This window comes from Meles meles, chromosome 20 (assembly GCF_922984935.1).
Source record: "Meles meles chromosome 20, mMelMel3.1 paternal haplotype, whole genome shotgun sequence".
Taxonomy (NCBI): Eukaryota; Metazoa; Chordata; class Mammalia; order Carnivora; family Mustelidae; genus Meles; species Meles meles.
Window position 1 is genome coordinate 9,904,663 of NC_060085.1, and position 26,931 is coordinate 9,931,593.

Here is a 26,931-nt window from a genome sequence, read left to right on the forward strand (position 1 = left end):
AAGTAAAGGGCAGAGCTGGGAGTCCTGGGAAGAAGCTCCTGTGCTGGTCCAGGTGAGGGATGAGACCAGACCAGGTGGGGGTCCATGGAAGGGGTGAGAAGTGGGCAGATTCTGGATGGGTGTCATTCTCCTCCTCCTCCTTCTCCTTTTTCTTTCTCTGTTAAAACTCTTCAAATTAAAAAAAAAAGGGGGGGGCGGGGGGCGGGGGAGAAAACATCGCGCCCTGGTGTCTACGTAACCAAGGTTCCCGCAGCCCTCGGTGTTTTGGTAGTCCCTGCAGGGCGCCCGTGTTTAGGCTCGGTCGCCAGGGAGCGCTCCCCGCCCCGAGCCCCGGGGACCAAAGACCAAGGTTTGGCTCACTCACCGTGTTTCCAAGGGAGTGCGGGTTGGCCAAGAGCCAAGCTGCACGTTCTAGAGACCCCGAAGAAGCTCCGTAGAGGCCTCCATTCTCTTCCGCTTGGGCACAAGTCTGCATCTATGGAACCCCACCTGCATGCAACAGCTCTGCAGACAAAGTCTGCATTGTACAACGGAGAAAATTGAGGCTCAGCAGCCACAGGATCTTACAGCGTGAAGGAGTCGGGATTCAAGCCATTTTCTTAAAAACGGCAATAACATTAAAAATGACAACAGCTAAAAAAAAAAAAAAAAAAAAAAAAAAAAAAAAAGACAACAGCTAACATTTATTGAGCGCTTACTGTGTTCTCAACACTTGGCATGCACGATCTCATTTAAGTTTGTCAACACTGAGGGATGGGTGGATAAAACCCGTTTCACAGATGAGGCGCTCTTAGGACTTTGGAGCTCCCCCAAGCTTGGGATGCTGGAATTTGAACCCAGATCTGCCCAGAGCGTGTCTCCAGGTAATAGGGGAATCCTTCCCAGAAGACCCGAGCTTGCAAAGGAGGGGCTTGCAAAGGAGGGGCGGAGAGATATATATTGTTCCTGTTTTTAGAGGGGCTCCGGGAGGCCTAAAGGCCTCTGCCATTCCCCGCTTTAACGTGGTTCACTCTTTTCTTCGGGTTCCCGCGCGCTCAGATCGGGAACCCCTGGGCAGAGTGAGGATGCAGAACCAGGCAAGGGCGTGGGGGCAAACGAGGTGATTTCAGTCGCGGACCGGGAGAAGCCTGCAGGCAAGACCCCGCAGCCCCGGGGGCCGCCGGGAGCCGCGCCCCCTCGGCCCCGCCCCCTCCCCGGGCGCCGACCTCGATGGTCACGTGACCGGGGCCGGCGGCCGCTGGGGCCAGAGGGCGCGGCGCGAGGACGCGGCGGCCTGGCCAGGCGGGGCCCGAGCGGAGCAGGCCGGAGGCGGCCGCGCGCAGGCGGGGGCTTGCGCCGCGCCCGCCCCTTCCCCGCCCCGCGCGGGGCGCACGCGCGCTCCTCTTGCCGCCCCTCCCTCCGCGCGGGGACCCCTGGCGGGCGGCGCGAGGACATGGCCAGCGACGCCGTGCAGGTAGGCGCACCTGTGTCCGCAGCCGTCCGGCGGTCGGCCAGCGCCGGGGACCCCCGCCCGCGCGTTGCCGGGGCCCCCGGGGCCCGGGCGGCCAAGGTGGGGGTCTCCCGAGCGCCCCGTGCCCCCTCCCTGGGCCGACACCGTGGAGCCAGCACTGTCCACTTTTCGGCAGGTGGAGGTACGCACCGAGGGGGAGCGGGGAGGTTCCGAAGGCCCCCGCCGCACCCCCATGCTCCGCCCCTCCCCGAGAATTAGAGAGGGAGCGGCGGAAGCGCTACTCGAGTGTCTGTGGCTGGCTGTGCGTCCCGGTGCCTGTCGCACCCGCCTCTCAACGCGGCACTCCCTCCTCCACCACCACCCCGCCCCCCCGCATTCGGTTCCCGGCAGGTGCCACTCCACCTGGGGCAGGTGCCACTCCACCTGGGGCAGGTGCCTGGCGCAGTGGCCCGGAGGGGAGGAGGCTGCTCAGTCCGTGCTCCTCCCCCTCACAACAAAGCTCTGGCGCCCCCCCCCCTCCTCCCCCCCCCTCCAGACTGAGCTTTATGATGGTTCCCAAGCCACCCAGATTGTCACCTGTTGGCGGAAGTGCTAGAGTCACCTCATTAGGTTGAGGAATGGGGGGCCCACATGGCTACACTCAGGGCTACCAGGTGGAACCTTATCCCAGAGGGGGATTCTTTTGTACCTGGAACCCTACCTGGGCACGGGTGGCAGGGCTGGGTCACCCCTCCCACACACATAAACACACACAGCCTGGCACCAACCTGCCGCCAGCCAGGTTCTCCATGTACCACCTTGTGAACACCACAGCCTTGGACTCACCTTCCACATCTGTGACAAGCAAGGCCTCAGTGACTCCTGAGCTTTGGTTCAGAATCTGAGGCACATCGTGTGGCTCTGGTGCCCTCAGTGCCTCAAAATCCCTCCGTTGTCCTGTGGTTGCTGTGTAACTGGGTTTTCGTCTCCTTCTGCACCTGCCCCCAACCCCTCTGTGTCTCCCCCATGCTCCCCTGTCCCCGACCCCAGCCCTGCTGATGGCCTGTCAGCCTTGCCGTGGAGCTGGGCGTATCTGGTGTTGCCGATCACATAAGGTCAGACCTTGGGGCTGGGTGGGCCAGGGTTTCTGCCTCTACCCTCAGCCCTGGGAGGGCTCTAGAGGATTCCTCTGGCTCATGCATGCACTTAGCATGTGCGAAACATGACCCGGGTGGAGGCTGTGATTCCTGGAATGAGGCTGGACCTGTGCTGTGGTCCCCCCTCCCATCTCTTCCCCACTCTTTCCCCCTCCTGGTCATCCCTTTCTTGTGCCTGCTTGGACCTGCCACCCCGTACCTCTGTCTGTCCCGACGTATGCCTGTCTGTTCTGTGTCCGGCAAACGGATGTCCTGTCCAGATTCCGGAAACGCCCAAAGCATTGAAATTTCCGGACATGAGGGTCTAGGTCTCTGGCTGCTCTGGGAAGGGGGAGATTCTGCGAGACGGACCCTCTGGACCTGGGTCCCATGTGCCATGGTGGGAGGTGGGGGAGCAGGGATTCTCCAAGGCTGGGCCAGGCTCCTGATCATGTGTTTGCCTTGCTGGCCTTTGGGTGACCCCTGCCCTCTGGGTAGGAATGAGTCACCCAAGGGAAGAGAACCCAGGAGGCTGGGACTCCCTCCCCCCCACCCCCGGGTATTTTCAGTCCTCAGCTTCTATTCCTTTCTGCCTGGACTTACCTTATTTGAGCTGGCTTGATCCTGGCTGTCCCCTGCTCTGCCTGCTAGGGATGGAATGGGGCTGGGTGGTGGGTGAGGACTGGTCACCAGCTAGTAGTATTAGGTGAACTTGGGTTTAAATTCCAGCTCTGTCACTTTCTCACTGTGTGTCCTGGACCCAGTGCCTTTGCCTCTCTGAGCCACGGTTCTGCCGCCAGAAAAACCGGCGTGTTCATCAATGAGGGTGTTCATTGTCCAAAGGAAGAGGTGTAGATGGGCCTGTTCTGCAGGTGGGGCTGCTAGGCAGTCCTTACCGGTGGTGATGGTCAGCAGCCCTGGGTGTGAGTCTCTGTCCTTTAATGCATGGTTTCTCAATCTCAGCACTATTGACGTTTGGGGCTGAATCATTCTTTGAGGTGGGGGGCTATCCTGTGTACGACAGGATGTGGAGCAGGCTCTCCGGTCTCGACCCAACAGATGCCAGGAGCACTCCCTCCCCACCTCCAGCTGAGACAACCAAAAATGTTTCTGGTTGTTGCCTGGTGCCCCTGGAGATGTGTGTGGTGATCACCACTCCCACTCCACCTGCTCCCCCTCAACCCTGCACCCCACACTGCAGCTGTCTCCTCTCTCAGCCTGTTTCCTTGCCTGGAAAATGGGGGAGAATTGTGGCAGCTGCTCAGAATTCGTGTGATGGGTTGGTAGGACGGTGACCTGCGCTAAACCTTGCTGGGGGCAGCTGCCCTCCAGGTTGGCTGGGAGCCAACAAAGACTTTCCTCCTCTGTGAAATGGGTTCACCCAGTGGGGATTCTCACTTAGTGCCAGGCGTGATGCTTAGCTGGTGATCAGATTGTGGGCACTCCCCTTTTAAGTCCCAGCCATTCCTCCTGCTGGCTGTGGGACCTCAGGGCAAGTTATGTCACCACTCCAGGCCTCAGTTTCCTTGTCTTGAAAATGGGGTGATAACAGCACCCACCTTGTGACCTTGTGGACCTGCTTTAGGTGACCGAGGTGGAGCTCACAATAATTGGTCTTATTATTAGGCTACTGGTTTGTGGGCACCCTCACCCCAGCCCTCCAGCACTGTCTCCTCATGATGTAGGCCCCAGGGAGGTGCCCCTGGCCTGGGTGGGCCCCAGCTGTGGTCACAGCGGTGGGTGATCGGCTGAGAGGAAGCCGGAAGTTGGGACGGCCTGCGTCTGCAGGGAAGGGGCCGGCCCATAGGAGCACTCATTGGCCGGCATGTGCATATCAGCGTACATGAGGTGGGCACAGGGGCGTGCACGCACCTGCCTGCCTGTGTTTTGTGCACATGCCTGTAGGTCAGCCCCTGGAGCCCGTATACACTCAAGGGAGCCTGATCTCCATGTCTACACCAGTAAGCGTGTGAGGTGTGTGTGTGCACCTTAGCAACCTCCTAGGATGTAGAGCGGGGGCTATCCCTGGTTGCCTCCGGAGAAGCAGACACTGAGGAGGGCACTGAGGGAAAAGGTCCCCTAGATGCCCCAAAGCCCCAGAGCTGGCCCCACGCAGGGGCTGCTGGGAGCTAGCAGGAAAGAGGAAGTGGCAGTCAAGAGGCCCTGGCTGTGCTGAGGTTCAGGAAGAGGGCGGGGCCCTCAGCCGGGACCCAGGATGGCGGAGGCCAATCCCCCTTTGGGCCAGGAGCTGGAGGTGGGGGCTGGGGTCGGGGTTGGGGGGCAAAGAGGACCCCAGTGACACAGGCCAGAGGCCCCGCCCTCTCTTGATTTTGGACCAAGGGGAGGAGATGGGTTTGGAGTTTTCTGGTTTGAAGAGGAAATTATGTGGGGTTTTTTGAGGCTCCAGTCGGGGGAATAGAGAAGGAAGCAGACAGGGCTCTGCTTTTTAGGGTCTAGTTGTAGAGAATGAGAGGAGGGGAGACAGAGCGTCCCAGGACCTCCTTCTTTGAGGGTACAACAGAAGAGAGATGGGGCCTGTCCTCAGGACGTAGTTTAGGGGTATGGCAGAGGAAGAGAAGGCCTGCCCTTAGCACCTCCCAGGTTGAGGGCATAGCAGCGAGGAAGAGGGCCTGCTTTCTGGATCTCAAGCCCATTGTTTTTTTTGTGTGGGGGGGGTGGGCAGCAGAGACCTACCCTGATACTTCCTTGTTTGAGGAGCAGCAGAGGGAAAATGGAGCCTGCCCTTGGGACCTGGTTTTAGGGACAGTAGAGGGGAGTTGGGGCCTATGCTTGGGACTGCCTAATTTAGGGGGACAACAGAAGGGAGGGGGTCTGCCCTCAGGACCTTTTTTTGGGGAGGAATGGGAAATAGGACCTGAACTTGGAGACCGCCTAGTTTGGGGGCACACTGGTGACATAATGGGGCCTGTCCTCCAGAATCCTACTGTCTAAGGAATAGATGAAGGGAGACAAGACTGTATTTATGGGGTTCCCTAGTCTGAGGGGACATGGAAGGAAGAGGGCCCTGCAGTAGGGACCTCAGTGTTTGGGGTACTCAGGAAGCAGGGTCAGGACCTTGTCTCACCTCTCAGTTTTAGGGGGCCAGAGTTTATATCTCGGAAGCACCCAGGCCAGGAAGAGGCCAGGCCAAGCTGGCTGAGTGTGGTCCGTGCCCTGCCCCAGACTCCCGGCCCCACTGACTGTGCTCCATCTCCTGCAGAGCGAGCCGCGCAGCTGGTCCCTGTTGGAGCAGCTGGGCCTGGCTGGTGCGGACCTGGCGGCTCCTGGGGTGCAGCAGCAGCTGGAGCTAGAGCGGGAGCGGCTGCGGCGCGAGATCCGTAAGGAGCTGAAGCTGAAGGAGGGTGCCGAGAACCTGCGGCGGGCCACCACGGATCTGGGCCGCAGCCTTGGCCCCGTGGAGCTGGTGCTGCGTGGCTCCTCCCGCCGCCTTGACCTGCTGCACCAGCAGCTGCAGGAGCTGCATGCCCATGTGGTGCTGCCCGACCCTGCAGCCGCTGCCCGAGGTGAGCGGGGCTTGGGGGTTCCACTGTGGTCTCTGGGAGCAAGGTTAGCCCTGTCCCTGTGGATCCCCAGGGAGACATGCCGGGTCATGACAGCCGCCAGCCTCGACACACGATCAGACGAAACACCAAATCCAACACCCAGAGCAAGGTCTACACTGCCCCACCAGTACTCAGACAACACCCAAGGACGTAGACGCTGTCGTGGGAATACCCAGAGACTTCCACGCTGCCACCCAGCACCCAGAGAGACACACACACAGTCACAGCGACACATAGACAGCGTCTAGAGCCGCTTACACATGGTTATACCGACCCCAGGATTCACACCCACACAGCTGTCCGACCCTTACAGACGCACATGGTCCCAGCCGCAGCTGGATGCTCCTGCATACAGTCAGACAAGGCCTGCAGACCCCGTTGACACCCATACAGCACCATGGCAGGTCAGCAGCTGGAGAGCGACACTGTCATGTCCATGCTCAGAGACCATCTGGTGCAATGATCTGGGCACATAGGGTCCGCCCTTCCCCCAGTCACACCGCTCCCCAGCACACACACAGCTGTGCCAGAATCCAGAGATGCACGGGTCAGACTGTACCAACACCCAGACAGACCCAGTAGACACAGTTGTACCAGCACCTGGAGACCTGAATGGACCGTTTGCCAACAGCTGGAAATGTGCTCAGGGTCACTGCAGCACCCAGACCTCACATAGTCATGCTGAGTAACACCTGCCGTTTCATGTAGTTACATGAGCACCTGGGGAGACACATACTCAGCCACGCCAGCTCCCTGTGGGCATAGACGTGACCACACCCAAACCCACAGACTCCCGCACAGCCAGGGAAGTAGTTGGGGGCTCCTATACACAGTCACACCAACACCAAGGACTCATGTACACCTGGATGCTTGTCCACACTCATTCATGCTGGTCATGTGCCGGGGCTGAGGACGTTTCCCTGGGAGGGCTGGAGTGGGGGTATCTTCTGGGCCCTGGCCCTCATTTCCTCCTCTCCCTGGCTTTGGGGGCAGAACCCAGGCTGGGCAGAGGGTGGATCCTCTCAGCTGGGCAAAGCCTCTTAGGCAGACGGAGGTGAGGCCTGTTGTGACTCTGTCCCACCTGCCTCTCCCCCCCCCCCCGCCTTTAGATGCCCCCCAGTCCCCCGGGACAGGTAGCCAGGCCTGCTCGGCCACCAACCTGAGCCGTGTGGCTGGCCTGGAGAAGCAGCTGGCCATCGAGCTGAAGGTGAAGCAGGGAGCAGAAAACATGATCCAGACATACAGCAACGGCAGCACCAAGGTAAGAGCGACTTGCTCACTGGGAAGCAGAGGACGGGCAGCGGGGTAGGAACTGGGAGCCACCTATATCCGTCTGCCCCTTGGGAAACTGAGACCCTTGGGGTTGGAGGGACTGACAGGTGACTTGGAGGCAGGACCGGGATGTGGGCAGCTTGTGGGGGCATATGAGAAACAGGATGGCTGTGTGTGGTGTTAGACGCAAGGCAGAGGCTGTCCCCCCAATACCCAGTTACCCCAGAGACTCGAGAGATGTCCACAGTCAGGGCACCTTTCACGCTCTGCTGGTGGCCTCTCTCTGACACATAGACCCATGGTCAGGTCAACGCTTGGATGTACATATGCTATCATCCTAACATCCGAGACACCCCCACGGTCAGAGCAACATCTAGAGACACACAGGGTCGTACCAACACTTAGGCGCACGTGTGCCCTATCATGCCATCTGGAGAGACGGCAGTAACAGCACCGGGAGACACATGGAGGATAGCCACCCCGGCCCCCTCTAGACGCAGAGACACAGCCCATCATATAACACCCAGGACACATGGCACAGGCCCACAGCACACCTGGACACACAGACACACAGACCATGACCTTCACACCCAGAGACTGAGGCTGTCACACAGACACCCCCACAGCCCCATTCTGGTGTCTCCCACACCCACCCTGTCCCTCTCGGACTCCCCCATGTGGCTGTAGTCAGGGCCCCACCCTCCCCAGGGGACCCTCACCCACATATGTCCCGTTCTTTTTGTTTGTTTTTTTTTTTTAAAGATTTTATTTATTTAAGAGAGAGAGAGAGACAGTGAGACAGCATGAGAGGGGAGGTCAGAGGGAGAAGCAGACTTCCCATGGAGCTGGGAGCCTGATGTGGGACTTGATCCCAGGACTCTGGGATCATGACCTGAGCCAAAGGCAGTCGCTTAACCAAAGGAACCACCCAGGTGCCCCCATGTGTGCCGTTCTGACAGCTGACAGATACAGTGCCTCCCGATGCCAGGCATGGGTTGGAGCCCTGCCTGCGGATTAGCTCCTTTAACCCTCATCCCGGTGGCAGTCGGTGCTGTTGGTACTCCCCTCGCTGCAGATGAGGGGAAAGGCCCAGAGAGGAGGACCAGCTCACCTGGAGTTATCCAGCTGTTAGGTGGCAGGGATTCCAGTGCTGGGGGCTACCTCTCCCCTCTGCACCCGGGAATGCACGGATATCCCTGCTATCACACCACACATCCTTCCCTGTGACACAGTCACCAAAGCCTGCGCAGTGTGGATAGAAGGCCAGCAGTCAGACCCTGTTCCCCAGCCTGCCCCTCACTGCCCTTCCCCACCCGCAGGACCGGAAACTGCTGCTGACAGCCCAGCAGATGCTGCAGGACAGTAAGACCAAGATAGACATCATCCGAATGCAGCTTCACCGCGCCCTGCAGGCAGGCCAGCTGGAGAGCCAGGCAGCCCCGGATGAGGCCCAAGGTGAGCCCCTTGCCCCGACATAGTCTAGCCTGTGTCCTGCCGTGCAGGACTCAGCTCCTGGCCCCATAGGGGGATGCTGCTTGAGGCAGGGAGGTTGCTGTTGTGACTCACAGGATGACCCAAACCCATTCCTGACCGTCCCTGGGCCTGTTTCCTGTTTTGTCCCGTGGAAGCTTTGCACTAGGTGGTCTACTGGCTGACCACACCCCGGGGACCCAGTCCGCCCCTGCCTTTTTACTGCTGTGAATAAAGTTTTCCTGACATACAACCATGTCCATTCATTTACTATCTCTGAAGGCCACTGTTGCACGGCGGCGGCAGGGCCAAGCAGGGGCCACGGAGCCCACATGTTCTACAGAGTTGAAAATACCTATCCCCAGCTCCTCATGAGAAGAAATTGCAGGCCCCTGGACTAGGTGGCTGCCTTGTCACGTGGCCTCAGCTGTGTAGAACTGTGGGCATCCACGGGGCGTGTCTGTTTCCGTCTATGTGTCTATGTGAATGCCTGGGGGTGCCTTAAGCTAATTGCCCACCTGAATTTGTGACAGGATCGTGACTTATGCAAGGGCAACAGAGGCCATGCTGTTCATATGTGCCACTGCTGGGGGGACACTGACCGTGGGGACCAGGGGCTGTGTGTGTGGCCCGGGAACTATGGCAGTCTGTGCGTCACCACAACAGAGAAAGTGGTGTGACTTGTTAGTGGGTATTAGTGCGTTTGGGCTGCTGTAACAACAGTTCTATATAACAGAAATGTCTTGCTCACAGTTCTGGAGGCGGGCAGTCCAGGATCTAGGTGCCACTCCCGTGTCTGGCCAGAGCCCTCTTCTGGGTTCACAGACAGCTGCCTTCTTGCTGTGTGTGTCTTCCCATGGTGGATGGGGTAGAGGAGCTCTCCAAGCGCCCTTATGAGGGCTCCATCCTCAGGACCTTATCACTTCCCAAAGGCCCCACCTCCTGACCCCTAATACCATCACATTAGGGGTTGAGTTTCAATATGTGGATTTGGGGGGAAGAAAAACATTCAGCCCATAGCAGTGGGGTCTGTAACTCTGTGACAGTGTGTGTGTCTTTGGGGTAGGGGAGGCCTCCATGTGATTGCTCACCTCTGCTGGGAATACTGACATGGGCTTTTCAGTGACCGTGCATGATAGTGTGATCATGTCCCTGTGCCTCTGGGTGACATCGTAACCTTGATTACTGGTGCAGTTTTGTCCCTTTAAGTGTAAGAGTCTTGGTGACTATCTGGGCACATGTGACAGCAGGCCAAGGGGCAAGAGTGTGACTGTGTTTGTAAGACGACATGCCTACAGACATGAGGTTTGCTGTAACACTGTGTCTGTGTTGTTGGTGTCTAGGTGAGTGTCACACACCTGTGAGTGATACTGTGACTCTCTGACTGAGTGCCACAGTCTGAGTTGGGGTCAATATACAGGACGGGGGACTGTCCTTGGAACCTACAGCCATGGATACTATGGCCACAGCCTTGTGCCTCTTGTGTCCTTATGGCTATCCCTGTGCCATTGGGTGACTGTGGCCATCCTATATTGGGCCATGGCTGTCTCCCTGGGACTTCGTACTGGGACATAGCCAGTCTGTTTCCCTGCAATGTTGGATCTCTGTGCCTGTGGGTGCCTCTCCGCATGTGTGACAGTGTGATGGCATTTCTTCGCCTGTCCCTGTGCCTTATCCATGTGCCAGTGTGATTATGATTATCCCAGGGCCGGAGTTAGAGCCCCAGGAGCTCTGCCACGGTGTAAATGTATCCCATGAGGATGTTTGTGTCTTGTTATCATGTCTCTCTGCCATGTGACAATGTCCCTGTGTGGCAGTGTGACTGTATCTTTGTGAGAGTGTGTGTTCCTCTGCCTGTGGGTGACAGCGTGCCTACACTGGTGACAAAGCGATAATGCCACTGTTACCCTGTGAGTGACAGTGTGATGATCTCTGTGTGACAGTGCCCTTGTGCTCCCAGCTGCTTTATATTTCACTGTGTGGACGGTCACATTCATTTACCCGGACTCTTCCTGCAAGAAACAGGGTTATTGCCAATCTTTTGTTCCTAGAAAGAAGCTGCAGTGAATACCCATGTACACGTGTCAAGTGCAGAGGTGTTTCTGTGGGATAAAGTTCCTGAACTGGGATTGCTGAATCGAAGGGCAATTTCATTTGTGATTTTGATAGATCTGGCCATACTGCCTCCATGTGTCCCTGTGCCTGTGTGATTATCTCCTTCTGGCTGTCCAAATGCCCACAATGTCCCTGTGACAATCCCTGGCAATGAAATGGGACCCTGCCAACACGTCTGTCCTTTAAGCCTGTGTTGATAGTGCACCTGTGTATATGACTTTCCCTATATGACAGCCCAGCTCTGTTCCTGGGATGGTCCCTGTGGGTGTTTAGAAAAAGAGTGATTGCATCTCTGTGGGAATGTGCCTGACTGACCGTGACCCGTTGCTTGGGAAAAACGTGATGCATTCTGGTGGTGGTGTATCTATCCCCAGTGCCCGTCCCTGTGCATGAGTGCATGTCTGGGGCTGGGGTGGTTGGACCTGGGTTCTAGGCTGGCCTCACCACCTGGCGCCCAACGCCCACAGGGAGTCCAGACTTGGGGGCTGTGGAGCTGCGCATTGAGGAACTGAGGCATCACTTCCGAGTGGAGCACGCTGTGGCTGAGGGGGCCAAGAATGTGCTCCGCCTGCTCAGTGCAGCCAAGACCCCAGACCGCAAGGCGGTCAGCGAGGTGAGGGGTGGGGCTTCAGCGCGGTGAGGGGCGGGGCTTCGGTGAGGGGCGGAACCCCAGCAAAGGGGCGGGAATCAGCAGCGAGGGCCTTAAGGGTGAGGCTTCAGCAAGGGGCGGTGCCTCGGTGGGGCGGGACCTCGGCCAGGGGTGGGGCATCAGCCAGGGGGTGGGGCCTAACTTTCTGGGGAGCCCAGGGATAGGACCCAGAAGATTTTAGGCTTGGGCCCGGTGAGACTTAGCCAGGCCCCACCCCAGCCCCACTCTGTCCCTCCTATTACAGGCCCAGGAGAAGCTGATGGAGTCCAACCAGAAGCTGGGGCTGCTGCGGGAGGCGCTGGAGCGGCGGCTTGGGGAGTTGCCCGCAGACCATCCAAAGGGGCGGCTGCTGCGTGAGGAGCTTCTTGCAGCCTCGTCCGCAGCCTTCAGTGCTCGCCTGACTGAGCCCTTCCCCCCCACGCAGTATAGCACCCTGTGCAAGCCCGCGCCACTCACAGGTGGGTCCCCTCCTACCCTACCCATACCCCACGTCCGCAATTCTGTACTCTCGACCTCTCCCCCAAGTCCTGAGGCCCCCTAACCTAGATCTCTGCTCTCCCTACCCCTGGACTCCCACCCTACTATTCCTTTGTTCTCTGTTCACCCCAACCCTGTAGCCCTGGGCCCCATGCACTCTGGACTTTTGGCCCCAGCTTGCCCTCTGATTCTGAACTCTTGCCCCTATGCCCACCATGTCCCTATCACTACCCCTTCATACCTGGCCATTTTTCCTCCAGCCATAGCCCTCCGGCCCAGTCCCACAACCCCTCACTCTCAGAACCCTAAGCCTTGAACCACTGTCTGCCCCCTGCCCCCACAGCCAGCCAGCTCCTCCTTCCTTAGACCCCTCAGCCACTACTTCTGCCTTAGAGCAGCCTTACCCAAGGCCCATGCCCCCATCTCGGACCTCAGGTCAGCTCCCTGAGTCCTACCCTGAACCCGCTAGTCCAACCTGGCTCCCCACTGCCTCCATCATTGACCTATGCCTTAAACCTATCTTCTGTCACTAAATCCCAAGCATTCAGAGCCCCTCCCCAGCCTGGCCAGCCCCAGCCTCGCCCCATCCCCCTTGCCCCATATTTCTCACTCCTGGGCACAGTCATCCCAGGATCAGACCCCCTGGCTCCACCCTGATTTTCCCTCACCAACTCCCACCTGTATGCTGGCCACTTCTGGACATGCCCACTTCCCCTGCAGTCCCCCCCTCCCTTGGCTTGGCCTACCCGTGGGCCTCCCTGAGCCTGCCCCTCCCTCAGGAACCCTGGAGGTACGTGTGGTAGGCTGCAAGGACCTTCCAGAGACTATCCCCTGGAACCCCTCCCCCCCAGTCGGGGGGCCCGGGACCCCTGAGAGCCGCACCACCTTCCTGAGCCGCCCAGCCCGGGGCCTTTACAGCCGAAGTGGAAGCCTCAGTGGCCGGAGCAGCCTCAAAGTGGAAGCCGAGAACACCAGTGAGTGGGTGTTGAGCCCCGGAGGGATGAGATGCTGTGGGGATCCTGGGATGTCACACACTCGTAACACTTTAAAAAAACTGGTATATTCCAGTCAGTAGGATGGATTGTTTTAAAAGAAAAAAAAAAAAAATACAAGTGTTAGGGAGGCTGTGGAGAAATTAGACCCCTCTGGGAAGGTAAAGTGGTTCAGTGGTTCAGCCACTGTGAAAAATGTTATGGCGGTCCTCAAAAACTTAAACATGGAATTACCCTACGATCAGCGATCCCACTTCTGAGTGTATACCCAAAAAAGTTGAAAGCAGGGACTCGAGTTGATATCTGGACATTCGGGTCTTTAGCAGCATTATTCACAATGGCCAAAATGTGGCAGCATTTTGCCTCCCAGTGGATACCTGCATGCATTTTTCCGGGGTAAATTCTTAGGAGTATATTGCTGGAAGTTGCATATGAAGTAAAAGTGAATTTGGATCTCTACCTCACACCATATGCAGAAATCCCCTGGAAGACGACATGCCTCGGGAGGTGAAAGGCAGAACCATAAAGCTTGATCAGGATTGCATGGCAGAGTATAATGTGGGGGGATATTTCTTTACTAAGATATGAGCTTTGCTCCCCCCAACTCCAAATGTTTTCTGACACCCTTCCCCTCCCCTCATTCCAGGCGAGGTTAGCACTGTGCTCAAGCTGGATAACACCGTGGTGGGGCAGACATCATGGAAGCCGTGTGGCCCCAATGCCTGGGACCAGAGCTTTACTCTGGAGCTGGAAAGGGTGAGCTAGGTGGGGGATGGCAGGGCCTGGAGGAGGGGGAGGGGTTCCGGACCTTGGGCACCCCCAATGATGGCCCACTTCCTCTCCCTCGAGGCTCGGGAACTGGAGTTGGCCGTGTTCTGGCGGGACCAACGAGGTCTGTGTGCCCTCAAATTCCTGAAGTTGGAGGATTTCTTGGATAATGAGAGGCATGAAGTGCAGCTGGACATGGAACCCCAGGGCTGCCTGGTGGCCGAGGTACAGCCCTGACCCCTGACCTTGAGGAAACACTTGCTGCATCTCCTGCTCCCAGTTTGCTAGAAGGGGAAGATCTGTTCTGGATTGGTCTCGGAACCTTGATTAAAAAATATATGCAATTAATTAGTAATTAGTATTAGTTATGTCACTATGTCAGTGACACCGCTTAAGCTGGGATTGGTTTCGTTCTAAGAGAAGAAATTAAAAAAAAAAAAAAAAAAGAAAGAAAGAAAAAAGAAATTACAAAATTTTACCAAGCCAAAAAAGAAAAGAAAAGCCTGGCGACATGTCAGGGTGATTGTTACCAGAGCTACAGTCCAGTAGAGAGAAATTCCTTCTGCAGTGATGTCAGGGTTAGGGTCTAAATCGAGGTACCCAACCCTTGGCACTATGGCCAAGTGTACCCTAACAGGCCATATCACTCTTAATTGCCCTGTGGGATTTCGAGAAGCGTCCCTGGTTTGCACGCACAGGAAGCCAGCACTACTCTCCCCCCGAGTTGCGACAGTCAAAAATGTCTCCAGACGTTGCCACTGTCCCCCCTGGTTGAGAGCCCACGATCTAAATAACATTCCTAGTTGACCCCTTGTAGTGTGAGCCAAGCCCTGTCCTACATGCTTCGCTGGCATTAATTTGTAAATCCACACGACGGCCCACTTCAGCCCAGTCAGGAGGGATCATCCTTAGTCACATCTGACAGAGGTGGAAACAGGCAGAGTAGGAAAGTCAGCCAAAATTTTCCTCAATAATTCTTTAACTGTGCCCCTAACATATGCATGTGCCTGCAGGAAGAGAGCAGGAGAAGGGCTGACTTCAGCGGCAGGGCAATGAAACAGCTTTCCGTTAGGAAGACCGGCCAAAACCAAGTGGAAAAGGTGGGGGTGGGGAGGGCAGGTTCTGAGGCAGTCCTGCTCACCCTCAAGGTTCACTTACAGCTTTCTTTTTGGTTTCTCCACCTCCCCCAAAGTGCCAGCCAATAGAACTTTCTAGAATTCTCTTGTGGATGAGCCTACAATAGTTGCATTCTGTTGTAGGTGGAAATGTTCTATACGTGGACCGTCTAGCATATTAGCTGCCAGCCACTTGAAGTGTGGCTTGGGGGATACGGGAACTAAAGTTTTAATGTGACTTAAATTTTACTGAATTTAAATAGACTTGCATGACTAGTGGCAATGATATCAGACACACTTAAGTCACATGGTTCTGTGACTTTAGCACCTTCCAGAAGATGCTTCGGAGTTGGGAGAATTCAGCTAGATTGGGGGCTTCCCCATGTCCGCTGGAGGGCTTTTTGAAACACAGACTGCGGAGCTCCACTCTTGGGTTTCTGATTCAGTGGGTCCAGGCGGGGGCCCAGGAATCTGCATTTCTGGCAAGTCCCCAGGTGATGCTGCTGGTCTGGGACCACACTTGGGGAAATCAAGACCCTAGATGATGTAACCCCAAATAGGTTACATTCTCTTAATATGCTGTTTTGGATGTGGTGCCATAGTGATTGGAACCCCCAAAACATAAGGGTGTGCATACCTGTGCTCCTAAGGGCTTCCCCACCACCTAGAGGTGGGGGTGGGTTCCCACCCATTGGCCCCTATTCCCAGGTTACCTTCCGCAACCCTGTCATTGAGAGGATACCCCGGCTCCGAAGACAGAAGAAAATTTTCTCCAAGCAACAAGGTAAGGGGGTGGGCAAAATGGAGAAGAGGCCAGGGGTCCCAGAGGTATCATGAAGGGTGAGCCTGTCCTTGTTGCCCCAGGGAAAGCATTTCAGCGCGCTCGGCAGATGAACATTGATGTTGCCACCTGGGTGCGGCTGCTTCGAAGACTCATCCCCAATGCCACGGGCACAGGCACCTTCAGCCCTGGGGCTTCTCCAGGAACTGAGACCCGGTGCACAGGGTAAGGAGGGAGGTCCCTGAGGTCTAGGCTGTCCCTGCTTGCTTGCCAGGGTGCTGGGTCCCACACATATCCTCCTCCCTTGTTCTGCAGTGACATATCTGTGGAAAAGCTGAACCTCGGGGCCGACGACTTGGATAGCTTGTCCCAGAAGAGTCCTCTGGGTCCTCCTTCCAGCCCATCGAGCGTGGTGAGTATCCCACTCCTGTCCCTCTAAGCCTGGCTTGGGCAGCGTCAAAGCTTCCTCCTCCAGGCCTCTCTCCCAGCTCAGAGCCCAGAGACCGCCAGGAACTTTCCCAGGTCACGCATCTCTGCTAGAAGCAGGGTCCCACTTTCTATCCTGAGTCAAAACATAAGCTTAGGAGCCAGGCCACCTGGGTCCGTGTCCTCTGCCAGTTATTAGCTGTGTGACCCACGGCAAGCTGCTTCACCTTGCTGTGCTCAGTGCACCGGCCCATAGAACGGGCGTGTTTTAAAACTCACTTCCAGGCTAGAAGTCATGAGGGTGGTTTTCTCCGGCTGGGGGGTTACTGATAGGAGGGAGATACAAGGCAGCCTGTGGGGGTCGTGGCGACATTGTGTGTCTTCTCTAGGTCAGAGATCAGCACATGTGCCTTCTCCGTAAAGGGGCATGGAGTCAGTATCTTCGGCTTTGTGGGCCAGAGAGTCTCGGTCACAATGTGGCCTTGTAGAAAGCAGCCCTAGGGGCACCTGGGTGGCTCAGTGGGTTAAAACCTCTGCCTTTGGCTCAGGTCATGATCCTGGGGTTCCGGGATCGAGCCCCACATCAGGCTCTCTGCTCGGCAGCGAGCCTGCTTCACCCCTCTCACTCTGCCTGCCTCTCTGCCTACTTGTCATCTCTCTGTCAAATAAATAAATAAAATATTTTAAAAAAAAAAAAAGAAAGAAAAGAAAGCAGCCCTAGATGATACACACGTGCGCCAGCGGGCATGGCTCTATTCCGCTAAAGCTTTCCTGATGGCCACTGAAGTTTGGAATGTCATGTCACTTTCACAGATCCCAAAATGTCACTCTCCTTTTGATGTTCCCCCAACCCTTTAAACATGTAAAAGCTAGTCTCAGCTCACAGACTGTACAAAACCTGGGGTACCCACCCCGGCTCCGTGCGACGCATACCCAGGTGGACACGTCTGCAGGGGCATGCCTCTCGGCCCAGCTCACAGGGTGCGACTCATACCTTGTTAGAAAGAACTGAAGATGACAGTGTGTGCTTCTGTATTATGTTTATAATAATAACGTAAGGAGATACATCCTCAGATGAGTTTGGCAAAACAAAATCCCAAAGTTTAATACTGCCAAATGCTGGGCAGGACTTGGGGAAACGCAGTCGGTGGAAGGGGTGCAGTTGCTCGGGAGGGCATGGCTCGCTGGACTGAAATCAGGACGTCGTCCTGACCCAGGAGTTCCCAGTCTGGACACTCACACACGCGCACCCCCAGGAAGTTCGCCGCAGCGGCTTAGTGTAGGCGAAAGTGGGCACGTCGGAGTCCATCCATAGGAGAGCCAGCGCTAAGTAAACCGCACAGTGGAGTAGGATGTGTGTGTGACAGGGGAGGCTGGCCTCCCAGGGCTGGCCTGGGGTGATTTCCCAGACAGATTGTCCAGCAGCAGAGGCAGGATGAAGGTGCCAGGAAAATGAAGCCTCTACCGGCACTTTCGCTTGTGTGGGTATAGACGGTATCTAGAAAGGTACTCGGGAAATCATGAACAGTAGCTGGTTCTAGGGCGAGTCGGGGGGGGCTCGAGAGGCCCATGTGTCCCACCAGATGCCTATTTGGACTGATGGCCTTTTACAGCTGTGTCTGTAGTGGAGGATGACAAACCGGTTGTCATGTGTTCTCATTTGCAATAGTAATTTTGAGTCTTTTCAAAGTTACAAGCACACATTTGCTATGAAGAATTAAGTAGTTCTTAGGGCAAGTAACTGTAAAGGAAACATGTAGGCAAAAGGTAAAAAATATTTACAGTGTGAAAGAAAAGTGAAAGGGGTCAGAGAGTATGTGTGTGTATGGTGTGGGGGGTTCTGCTGGTTATTTGCTGGGATGGTTGGCTGACCACCCACGAAGGTGACGTCTGAATGAATGCCCGCAGGAGGTAAGGGAGCAGCCGTGCTGATGTGGGGGCAGAAGAGAATTCCAGGTAGAGGGAATAGCCTGTGGAATTCCAGGTAGAGGGAATAGCCTGTGGAATAGCAGAGGTCCTGGGCTGGAAACATGCCTGATGTGTTCAGGGCACAGTGAGAGGGACAGTGTGGCTGGAGGGCAGTGAGCGAGAGGGTGAGTGGGAGGAGAAGCGAGGTCAGAGGTGATGGGAGCCTTGGCAGTTCTTGTGGTTATGGGGTGCCTCTGACTTCCCTCTCTCTGCTGCAGAGTTCCCCGATTCCGGAAACTGCCACCACCCCTGAGTTGCCTTCAGAGACTCAGGAGACCCCAGGCTCTGCCCTGTGCAGGTGACACCTCTCCCCTACTCACCACCCTCCTCCCCCCTGCCTGCTGTCCTTGTCCCCACCAGTGTCCTCTCTCCACAGCCCTCTGAAGAAGTCACCCCTGACCCTCGAGGATTTCAAATTCCTGGCAGTGCTGGGCCGGGGTCACTTTGGGAAGGTGAGGCTGGGGGGGCAAGGAGTTGGGGGAATAGGGAGGCCCCGGGCTGGCCACGAAGGCCATCGCTGTCCACTGTGGTTCCAGGTGCTGCTCTCTGAATTCCGGCCCAGCGGGGAGCTGTTCGCCATCAAGGCTTTGAAGAAAGGCGACATTGTGGCCCGAGATGAAGTGGAAAGGTGGGGACCTGGCCCAAGCCCTCTGAGAACCTCAGTCTTTTCTTCTGGGAAATGGGAGACAGAGCAGTCCCTTCTCTGGAGCTGCTGTGACAGTGATTCATACCAGTCACTGGCACTTATTAAGATAGTAACTCTTGGAAAGCACCCACTGTGCGCCTTTTGTTCAGTAACTCACTTGCTCTCCATGACAGCCCTATGAGGTAAATATTGTTATTGTTCCCATTCTGCTGATGACACAGAAAGGTTGAGCAAGCTGCCCAAAATCACAAAGCCAGTGAGCAGCAGGTCGGGGATTCAAACCTAGGGACTCAGGCCCTGAAGTCTATACCCTTAATGGCACCATTGCCCAGCCTCTGCTTTGGATCAGGGCCCTGGGTTCGAATCCCACCCTGCCACAAGTGTGTTTAGAGACCCTGGGGAAGTCACTTTGCCCTTCTGATCCTTGGCCTCCCCATGTATAAAAGGGGCATAATAATGCTTTTCTTGCAAGGTTTTCAGGCATATTAAATAAGAGGATGCATCTAGAGCATTCTACAGTACCTGGCCCCTTTTAAAAAGGCCCAGTAGAGGCATCGAGGTTGTCCCTAATCTTCCTGACATCCTTTTGTTAATCAGAAACCCAACTCAGATAGGCATAAGCAAAAGAGGAGTTTATTGGTCTAGGTCAGAAAAGTCAAGGGGTGGAGTACCTTCAGGCATGGCTATATCCAGGTGCTCAGATGACATCTCTGTCAGCTTTCCTTTTTGTGGGCTTTGCTTGCAGTGCTCTCCAGGGGGCAGAAATAGCCCCCTACCCCAGCAGAGTAAGGCTTATCCACTAGTTTTAGCCCTTCGTCCTTAGTAATAACCGCAGAAATCCTGAGGTTGGGCTCCACTCCCTTGGCTTACCCATTCCCAAACCAATTTCTGGCCAGGACAATGGGTGCTCCAGTTAGCCCTCCCTGGCTGTTCCCTAAAGGGATACTGGGGGACTATTACTGGGATGACAGGTGGATTCTGGGTACCTGTTTAGCAGACAAAGCTGCTGAGGTTCAGAAATCTTAGGCAGCTTGCCCAAGGTTGCACAGTCACACAAGGTCCTCAGCAAATAGCTGACAATCAGGGACTTCTTGGGAGTATGGGAGTTGGGGGTGGAGGGAGCTGCTGTGGTCTCTGAGCCCTGCCCCCTACCCCACCCAGCCTGATGTGTGAGAAGCGGATCTTGGCAGCAGTGACCAGAGCAGGACACCCCTTCCTGGTGAACCTGTTCGGCTGTTTCCAGACGCCTGAGCATGTGTGCTTCGTGATGGAGTACTCAGCCGGTGGGGACCTCATGCTACACATCCACAGTGACGTGTTCTCGGAGCCTCGTGCTGTGTGAGCTCCCCCACCCGTGCCTCAGCCCCCAACAGGCCGCGGCAGCCCCCTTCCTACCCCTCCACCCTTTGGCCTCAGCTTCCCCCCAAGCCTCCTGGAGTTTTGGGGGGACCGGGGAGCTGTCGAAGATGTGGGAGCCCGGCTTCTGTGGCCAGCCTGCCTTGCTGGGAGGCCTGGCTCCATCACACTAGCTTCTCTCTGCAGCTTTTATTCAGCCTGTGTGGTGCTGGGGTTGCAGTTTCTCCATGAACACAAGATCGTCTACAGGTGTGTGCCCTTGTGTGCCCGTGCTCCTGTATGCACATGCTGCCCAGTAGGGGCCCTCAGGCTTCAGGCAGGGCCCAGACTCCCCCCCTCATCCCTCTTTACATCCCCCCAACCCATCACAGGGACCTGAAGTTGGACAATTTGCTCCTGGACACCGAGGGCTATGTCAAGATCGCAGACTTTGGCCTCTGCAAGGAGGGTGAGGGGCGGGGCTGGGATTTGAAGGGCTGGCCTCTGGGGTTTAGACAGAGTGGGGGAGGGAATGGAGTCCCAAAACCCTACCTGGGTTACGCCCTACCCTGACCCTGGGATGGGGCTGGCTGTCTGGGCCACCCCATGCTGGTCTGGGCTACCGCTGGGAGCCCCCTTCTGCCCATAACCTCACATGGCCCTACTGTCCCCAGGGATGGGCTATGGGGACCGGACCAGCACATTCTGTGGGACCCCGGAGTTCCTGGCCCCCGAGGTGCTGACAGACACATCTTACACGAGGGCAGTGGACTGGTGGGGGCTGGGCGTGCTGCTCTATGAGATGCTGGTTGGTGAGGTGAGGCCCCAGCCTTCCCCGCCCTGCCTGACCCTGGGATCACGCTGGAAACTGCTTGTGCCTAGGGGTGGGGTCAAAAAGTGCCTCCATGTGCTGTGTGATGGGGACAGCTGGCTTTGCCTCCCTAGCCTCAATTTTCAAGTCTGTAAAATGGGGTGCTTCCCAGCTCAGATGGGGCTGGGAGGGGAGTGGTCAGAGGTGGGGTCTAATTCATCCTGGTTCTCCCTATCCCCAGTCCCCATTCCCAGGGGACGATGAAGAGGAGGTATTTGACAGCATAGTCAATGATGAGGTTCGCTACCCACGCTTCCTGTCAGCTGAAGCCATTGGCATCATGCGCAGGGTGAGGAGTCCCCCAACTTGGGCCTGGGGAGGGGGTCGGGAGCCGGGAAAGGGAAGACTGATGCCTCCCCTCCCCACCAGCTGCTGAGGAGGAACCCAGAGCGGAGGTTGGGATCCAGCGAGAGGGATGCAGAGGATGTGAAAAAGCAGCCCTTCTACAGGGTGAGGTCACCCCAAGTGCCTGGCCAACTGCCCACCAGACACCTGGTCATTCCCCCCACCCCAATCCCTCAGGGCGTGTTCATTTCTCCCCTACCCAGATCTAGGCACTTCCCCTCCAACATTGTCATCTCCATTTCCTACACCCTCCTTCACACCCACTGACCCTCTACACCCACATCTGCTCCAGGCTGGCCTGGTGGGGCCACTGCCCTGTGTATGAACCCCTCTCTCCGACCCCAGGGCTCCCCATGCTCACACTGTGATCCTTACTGGGCCCGCAGGCCCTGCTTGAGGCCTCTCTCTTGTTACTCCTTATGCTAATCCCCACAGATGCAGGGCTGGATGGGGCAAAGGGCTGGCCCCTCCTGCAGTCTGCAGCACCCTCCTCCTGCCCCCCCCCAACCCCTGACTGACCTCTTCCTCTTTCTCCCCTTCTCCCCCACTTAGACACTGGGCTGGGACACTCTGCTGGCCCGGCGCTTGCCACCTCCCTTCGTGCCCACGCTGTCAGGCCGCACTGATGTCAGCAACTTCGATGAGGAGTTCACAGGGGAGGCCCCCACACTGAGCCCGCCCCGTGACGCGCGGCCCCTCACGGCCACAGAGCAGGCAGCCTTCCAGGACTTCGACTTCGTGGCCGGGGGCTGCTAGCCCTCTCCCCTGCCCCCGCCCTGACCAAGCTCTCAGTAGTTTTTAAAAGGCCTTTGGGGTTTGCCCCATCCATGCATCTTCTGACTCCTCGTGTGTGCAGTAGTGGTGTCATGGGGGGCGGGGCGGGGGGTAGTGTACTTGGAAATGGGGAGAGTGCAGATCCGGTGGGTGGCCAGGGGCATAAGGAGTGACGGGGAGATGCCCTGGGTTATGGTGGGAGGGGGAGTGTCACCTGATGAGGGTTAGGGGGAGGTGGGAACTCTGGGCATGGACAGGCGAGATGGGTCAGGGTTGGGAGCTGTGTTTAGGGGCACTGGAGTTTGAGGCCCTGATGGGGTGTGGTTTGGTGGCCTTGGGGATGTGTTAGAGGAGCAGGGCCACAATGAGAGAATTGTTGCTGGGGTCCGAGGATTCCGACTCAGCTGCTCCTTGACACAACCAGGGCTCTGGGGCTGGAGCCGTGGCATTCTGCGCATGCTCCAGCGGCTCCAGCTCCGCGTGTGGCGTCTGTGCGCCTCTGCGTGGAGAGTCCCGGAACTGCACACCCCGAAGGCTCAGGCGGCGCCTCTATCGCCCCCGCCTGGTCACAGGTTACCGCAGCCCCAACCCTACACATGCCCCGCGCGCAGGTCCTCAAAATGGCTTTATTCCCCGAAGGCTCCGCGCTGCGGTCCTGGGCCCGGCCCAGGGTGGTCTGACTTAGCCGCTGGAACTCCTGGCTCGCCTACAGGTGGCTGAGGCTACTGTGCCTGGAGCTGCGCAGCGAGCTCGCCTCCCAGGCGCTCCTGGTTAGGCCCAGATCCGCAGGGCTGCCCTTGGTGCCGGCCCTCGGGGGTAGGAGGCGAAGCAGTTGGCGCAGCACCGCCTGGCGCAGCAGGATGTACACCCAGGGGTCCAGGATCTGGTTCCATGAAGCGAGGCGCACGGCCAAAAACAGCGGCCGCTGCAGGGAGCTGGAACCCCAGCCCCCGACGGCCAGCACCACTAACACCTGCGGGAGAAGCCGGTGTGAGCGATGGGGCAGGTGGAAGAGAAGGGGGCTGGCCGAGGGTGGGGCTGGGATGGATGGGAGCGTGGCCGGAAGGTAAGGGAGCTGTGAGGGGGAGCAGGGGCTTACAGGGAGGGGAAATGGAAGTCTTCGTAAGAAGGAACTATGGAAAGAGGGGCGAAGAAGGCGTGGCAGAAGCATTGGCCTTCAGTGAGTGGGGGCTCGAGAATAAAGGAGAGAAGTCCCAGGGATCCCCAAGGGCTGGGGATCCGGGGGAGAAGAGAAAAGGGGTGGGGTGGTGGTGGGAGGGGCTAGGGAATGAAGCGTCCGGGTCTGAGGGGTGGGGCTGGGAGGAAGCTTGCCTGGCTGGGGTGAACTACAAAGATCCCGGGCGGGAGTAAGAAAAGGGGACTGGGTGGAGGGGGTGGGATGTCAGATGGAGAGGCCACAGGACGGTCTTTCCTGACAGGTGGGGCCTCGAGGGGGTGGGGCCCTGGCTGCGAAAGGGGGAACCCAGGTATTCTAGGAGGGAAAGGGGTGGGAGGGGCCAGGGAGGAGCCTGGCCGGAGGGGCGTGTGCGCCCCTCACCAGCAGCGGGCTCCAGCAGATGCACGACACCACCATGATGCCCACGAGCTGGCCCACCATCTCCACATCGTGAGCGCGGGCTCGGCGCGCTGAGCCACGGCCCGGGGAACCGCCGGGGACCGAAGCGACGGACGAGGACGACGAAGCTGAGGCGGAGCGGAGCGCGCGCGCCCCCCGGAGACGGCGGCCATCGGGGCCGCACGCTGGAGGACGGCGTCGAGAGCGGCGGCGCCAGCGGGCGCGCAGCAAGGCCAGGCCGCTGAGCGTGTTGCACACGAGCGCGGCGAGCAGCGCGGCCAGGCCGAGGCCGGCGAAGAGGCTGGCGAGCAGCGCCTGGCGCCACCCGCCCGCCGGGCGCAGGCCGATGAAGCACCACGTGCCGGGGTACTGCAGCTCGTAGCGGCCCACGCGCGCCAGGGGCAGCAGCGCCACCGTTAAAGCCACGGCGGCCAGCGCGGCCAGCGCCAGGCGCGCGCGGGCCGTGGAGACGCGCGCCGCGTGCAGCAGCGGCCGCGTGACGCCCACGCAGCGCTCCACGGCCATGCCGCAGCCCAGCAGTAGCGGGCACAGGCCGAAGAAGACCATGCAGCCTCCCAGGAAATGGCAGGCGCCGCCGGCCGGCGAGCGGCCCGCCGCGTACAGGCGCAGCACCAGCGCCCCGGGGATGACGTGGCCCGCCAGGTCAGTGGCCAGAAGGCTGGCGACGAACAGCAGGAAGGTGGCTGCCGATCGGCGGCGCCGCAGGCGGCCCGCGGCCTGCGCTAGCAGCGCCAGCGCCAGCACGTTGGACACGGCGCCCAGGGTCATGGAGAAGATGGGCAGCGCCGGCGACGCGCCGGCCCGGCCGGAGGGAGGCCCAGCTGACGCGTTGAGAGACCCGGGCTCCGCACATGTGGTCGCCTCGCCCGCCAGGCTCAGGTTGAGGGGCCCGCAGAGACTCATGTCAGGTGCTGGCGTGGGGGCAGGGGAGAGGAGAAGAGGGCATGGTGAAGCCAGCTAGGAGCACACTGCCCACCATCCGAATGGGACTGGCAGGCAGCCCCACCTCGGATCAACCGGACCCATCTGATGCCACCGCATTCTTCTGTCGACTCTGCCCACGGCCACTGCAGATGACCCTGGCTGCCCTATGCCCCACCCCTTTGTCCTCCTCTGCCTCATCAGCCCATCTCTTGCTTGGGGTCTCATTCTTGCCCTCACCACCTTCTCTTTCCACCTTGGTTCCTGGGTCTCTGGCCTTCGAGTCTGTCCCCACTGCTGGGCTTCACAAATCTAACTCTGACATCCACCTCATTTTTGCACCACAGCGAATTCCTTGCCCCTGGCTCCATCTGACACCTGCTGACCCATTTCTGATCACAGGGCCCCACCTGACCTTACTGCCCCATCCCTGACCATCACATGTCACCTCTTCTCCAGTCCCATGTTTGATGCTCACAGCACCCCCTCTGCCACCATGGGCACATCTCTCCCCACCTCACTGTCCTTTTCCCCAGAGCCACATCTCTGTCCCCACTGTCCCTGTCCTGACACTCCCGAGGGTTCTGTTACAGTCTCACCCTGGCTCTGCCCCTGACCACAGCTGCCTCACCATGGATGCCCTCTGGTTCCCATTCCCGCCAGCTCCAGGTCCCTGCCGCAAAGACCTCAAGGCGGACCCAGCACCACCCATCCCTGACAACCTGGAGGTGAGGACTAAAAGGGCAGAACTGCGTGCTGGCCACACGGGAAATGCGGTTAGACAGACAGTAACACTGACAGGGACAGACAAATGGGGCTGGGAGTCAAGAACACAGGATAGAGTGAAGTAGCCATGGTCCCACCCTTCCAAACCCTCCTCCCCCACCAGAGATCCCCATGCCCCAGGCTTCTTACCCACACAGCTTGGGACTCCAGGTCCCCATCGCCTTCTGCTTGGCCCTGCTGCCTGCTGCACCCGCGCCGGCCGCACTAGAGCTCTCTGGCAGGCTGGGCCGCTCCCTCTCCCTCCCTCCTGGGGCGGCTCCTCAGCTCCCTGCCTCCTCCTGCTGCCCGCTCCGGCCTCCAGGGGCCGCTCCAGCCATCTTGCGCCCACGGGCCCCCCCTGCCCCCCCCCCCCCAGTGGCAGAGACCGCTCTGTGCTACTGGCAGTGGCAGGGGCCACTCTGGACCCCAGCTGCCCCATCAGGAAGGGGGCTCCTAGAGAGTTGGCCTGGTTCCCCATGACCCCCTCCCCTGGCAGGGCGGGAGTAGCCCTCTTCCCCCACCACCCCCCCCAGGCGCGGGCCTTTCGCCTGCCTCATTAATAAAGTGGATAAAATCTAAACACTGGAAAATGTGAGCATCGCCCAGGGCGGTGCACTGGGGCGGCTGCAGGGGGTGCCTCTGCCCCCACAGGAACTGTGAGGTCAGGGTGCTAACCCTGTTTGGGGGCCGCAACACCCTCTTGCCCTGCCAAAGCCTTCGTGGATGCTGGGTTGGTGGTGGTGGTGGGCAGTGCCTCACGTGGACCAGCTTGGGTCAGGCCCAGCCTGGCCAGGAGACTTGCCCACTATTTACACAGGGGCTTAGAGCTCCAGCCAGGGCCAGCAGCAAGTCATACCCTGGAAGAGGGGGGCAAGGGAGGAGGCTGAAGAGGGGCCAGGGAACCAAGAGGTCTGGTGACTAGGGGACTCTCTCCTGAGACACACCACTGCAGCCTCAGATCCTGCCCTGAGAAGGAAGGGCGTGCGCGCACACACGCACACACACACATCTCACACTTACACACCATCATACCTCTTAACACTCTAAGACCAGATACTGTCAGTCTGTCTCCGGCTCAGCAGCAGCCACGTTCCTCAGAGCTTTGGGGTCAGCCATTGTCGTGCACCTGAATGCACTGTGACTGTGTCACCTCCGTGCCCCCCCCCCCGACGTGCCCCCATTGTTGTTACTTGCTTTAATTTCTCTCCACAACGCTGAAATGTGTTCCCCTGAGAAAGTGCTGGGAGATCCAGTCTCAGCACCGAGACCCACACAATCCCTACTCTGAGACAGCCCACCAGCCACACTCCATATCACCCACAGACACCCTAACAGTCCAAGACCAGCACCTCAAATACCCTCCATATGCCATACACATACAGGAGGAGTACCACCTCCTGGACATCTGGAGATCTAGCGGGTCGACACCTACCCCACCAAGGTTAGGTGTTTCCTAACACCCAGAGACACACACCCTCACAGCCTGGGACCCCCCGAGCTGCCATTAGGGGCCACA

General features: G+C 58.2%; 2 protein-coding genes across 4 annotated transcripts; one reads left to right on the forward strand and one right to left on the reverse strand.

The window, feature by feature from the left end:
• Window positions 1-1,264: 1,264 nt before the first annotated feature.
• PKN1 (protein kinase N1) lies at window positions 1,265-22,190 on the forward strand. 3 transcript variants are annotated; one of them, XM_045992205.1, is made up of 22 exons: window positions 1,265-1,453; window positions 5,786-6,089; window positions 7,238-7,389; window positions 8,720-8,855; window positions 11,453-11,598; window positions 11,879-12,092; window positions 12,891-13,085; window positions 13,750-13,859; window positions 13,953-14,096; window positions 15,695-15,770; window positions 15,851-15,992; window positions 16,083-16,179; window positions 18,380-18,459; window positions 18,538-18,613; window positions 18,698-18,789; window positions 19,969-20,145; window positions 20,350-20,412; window positions 20,535-20,611; window positions 20,817-20,959; window positions 21,195-21,302; window positions 21,383-21,463; window positions 21,911-22,190. In XM_045992205.1, exons 1-22 carry the CDS (start codon window positions 1,433-1,435, stop codon window positions 22,112-22,114), a joined length of 2,838 nt encoding a protein of 945 aa, XP_045848161.1. In that variant the 5' UTR covers window positions 1,265-1,432; the 3' UTR covers window positions 22,115-22,190. The 3 variants fall into 3 exon arrangements, with proteins under 3 accessions (XP_045848161.1, XP_045848162.1, XP_045848160.1); XM_045992206.1 differs by lacking the exon at window positions 1,265-1,453 and adding an exon at window positions 1,500-1,631; XM_045992204.1 differs by lacking the exon at window positions 1,265-1,453 and adding an exon at window positions 4,766-4,819.
• Window positions 22,191-22,744: 554 nt separating this feature from the next.
• On the reverse strand, window positions 22,745-25,857 carry PTGER1 (prostaglandin E receptor 1). Its single transcript, XM_045992212.1, has 3 exons — window positions 25,566-25,857; window positions 23,691-24,640; window positions 22,745-23,105 (listed from the first exon to the last, which is right to left on the reverse strand). Exons 1-3 carry the CDS (start codon window positions 25,852-25,854, stop codon window positions 22,839-22,841), a joined length of 1,506 nt encoding a protein of 501 aa, XP_045848168.1. The 5' UTR covers window positions 25,855-25,857; the 3' UTR covers window positions 22,745-22,838.
• Window positions 25,858-26,931: the final 1,074 nt, after the last annotated feature.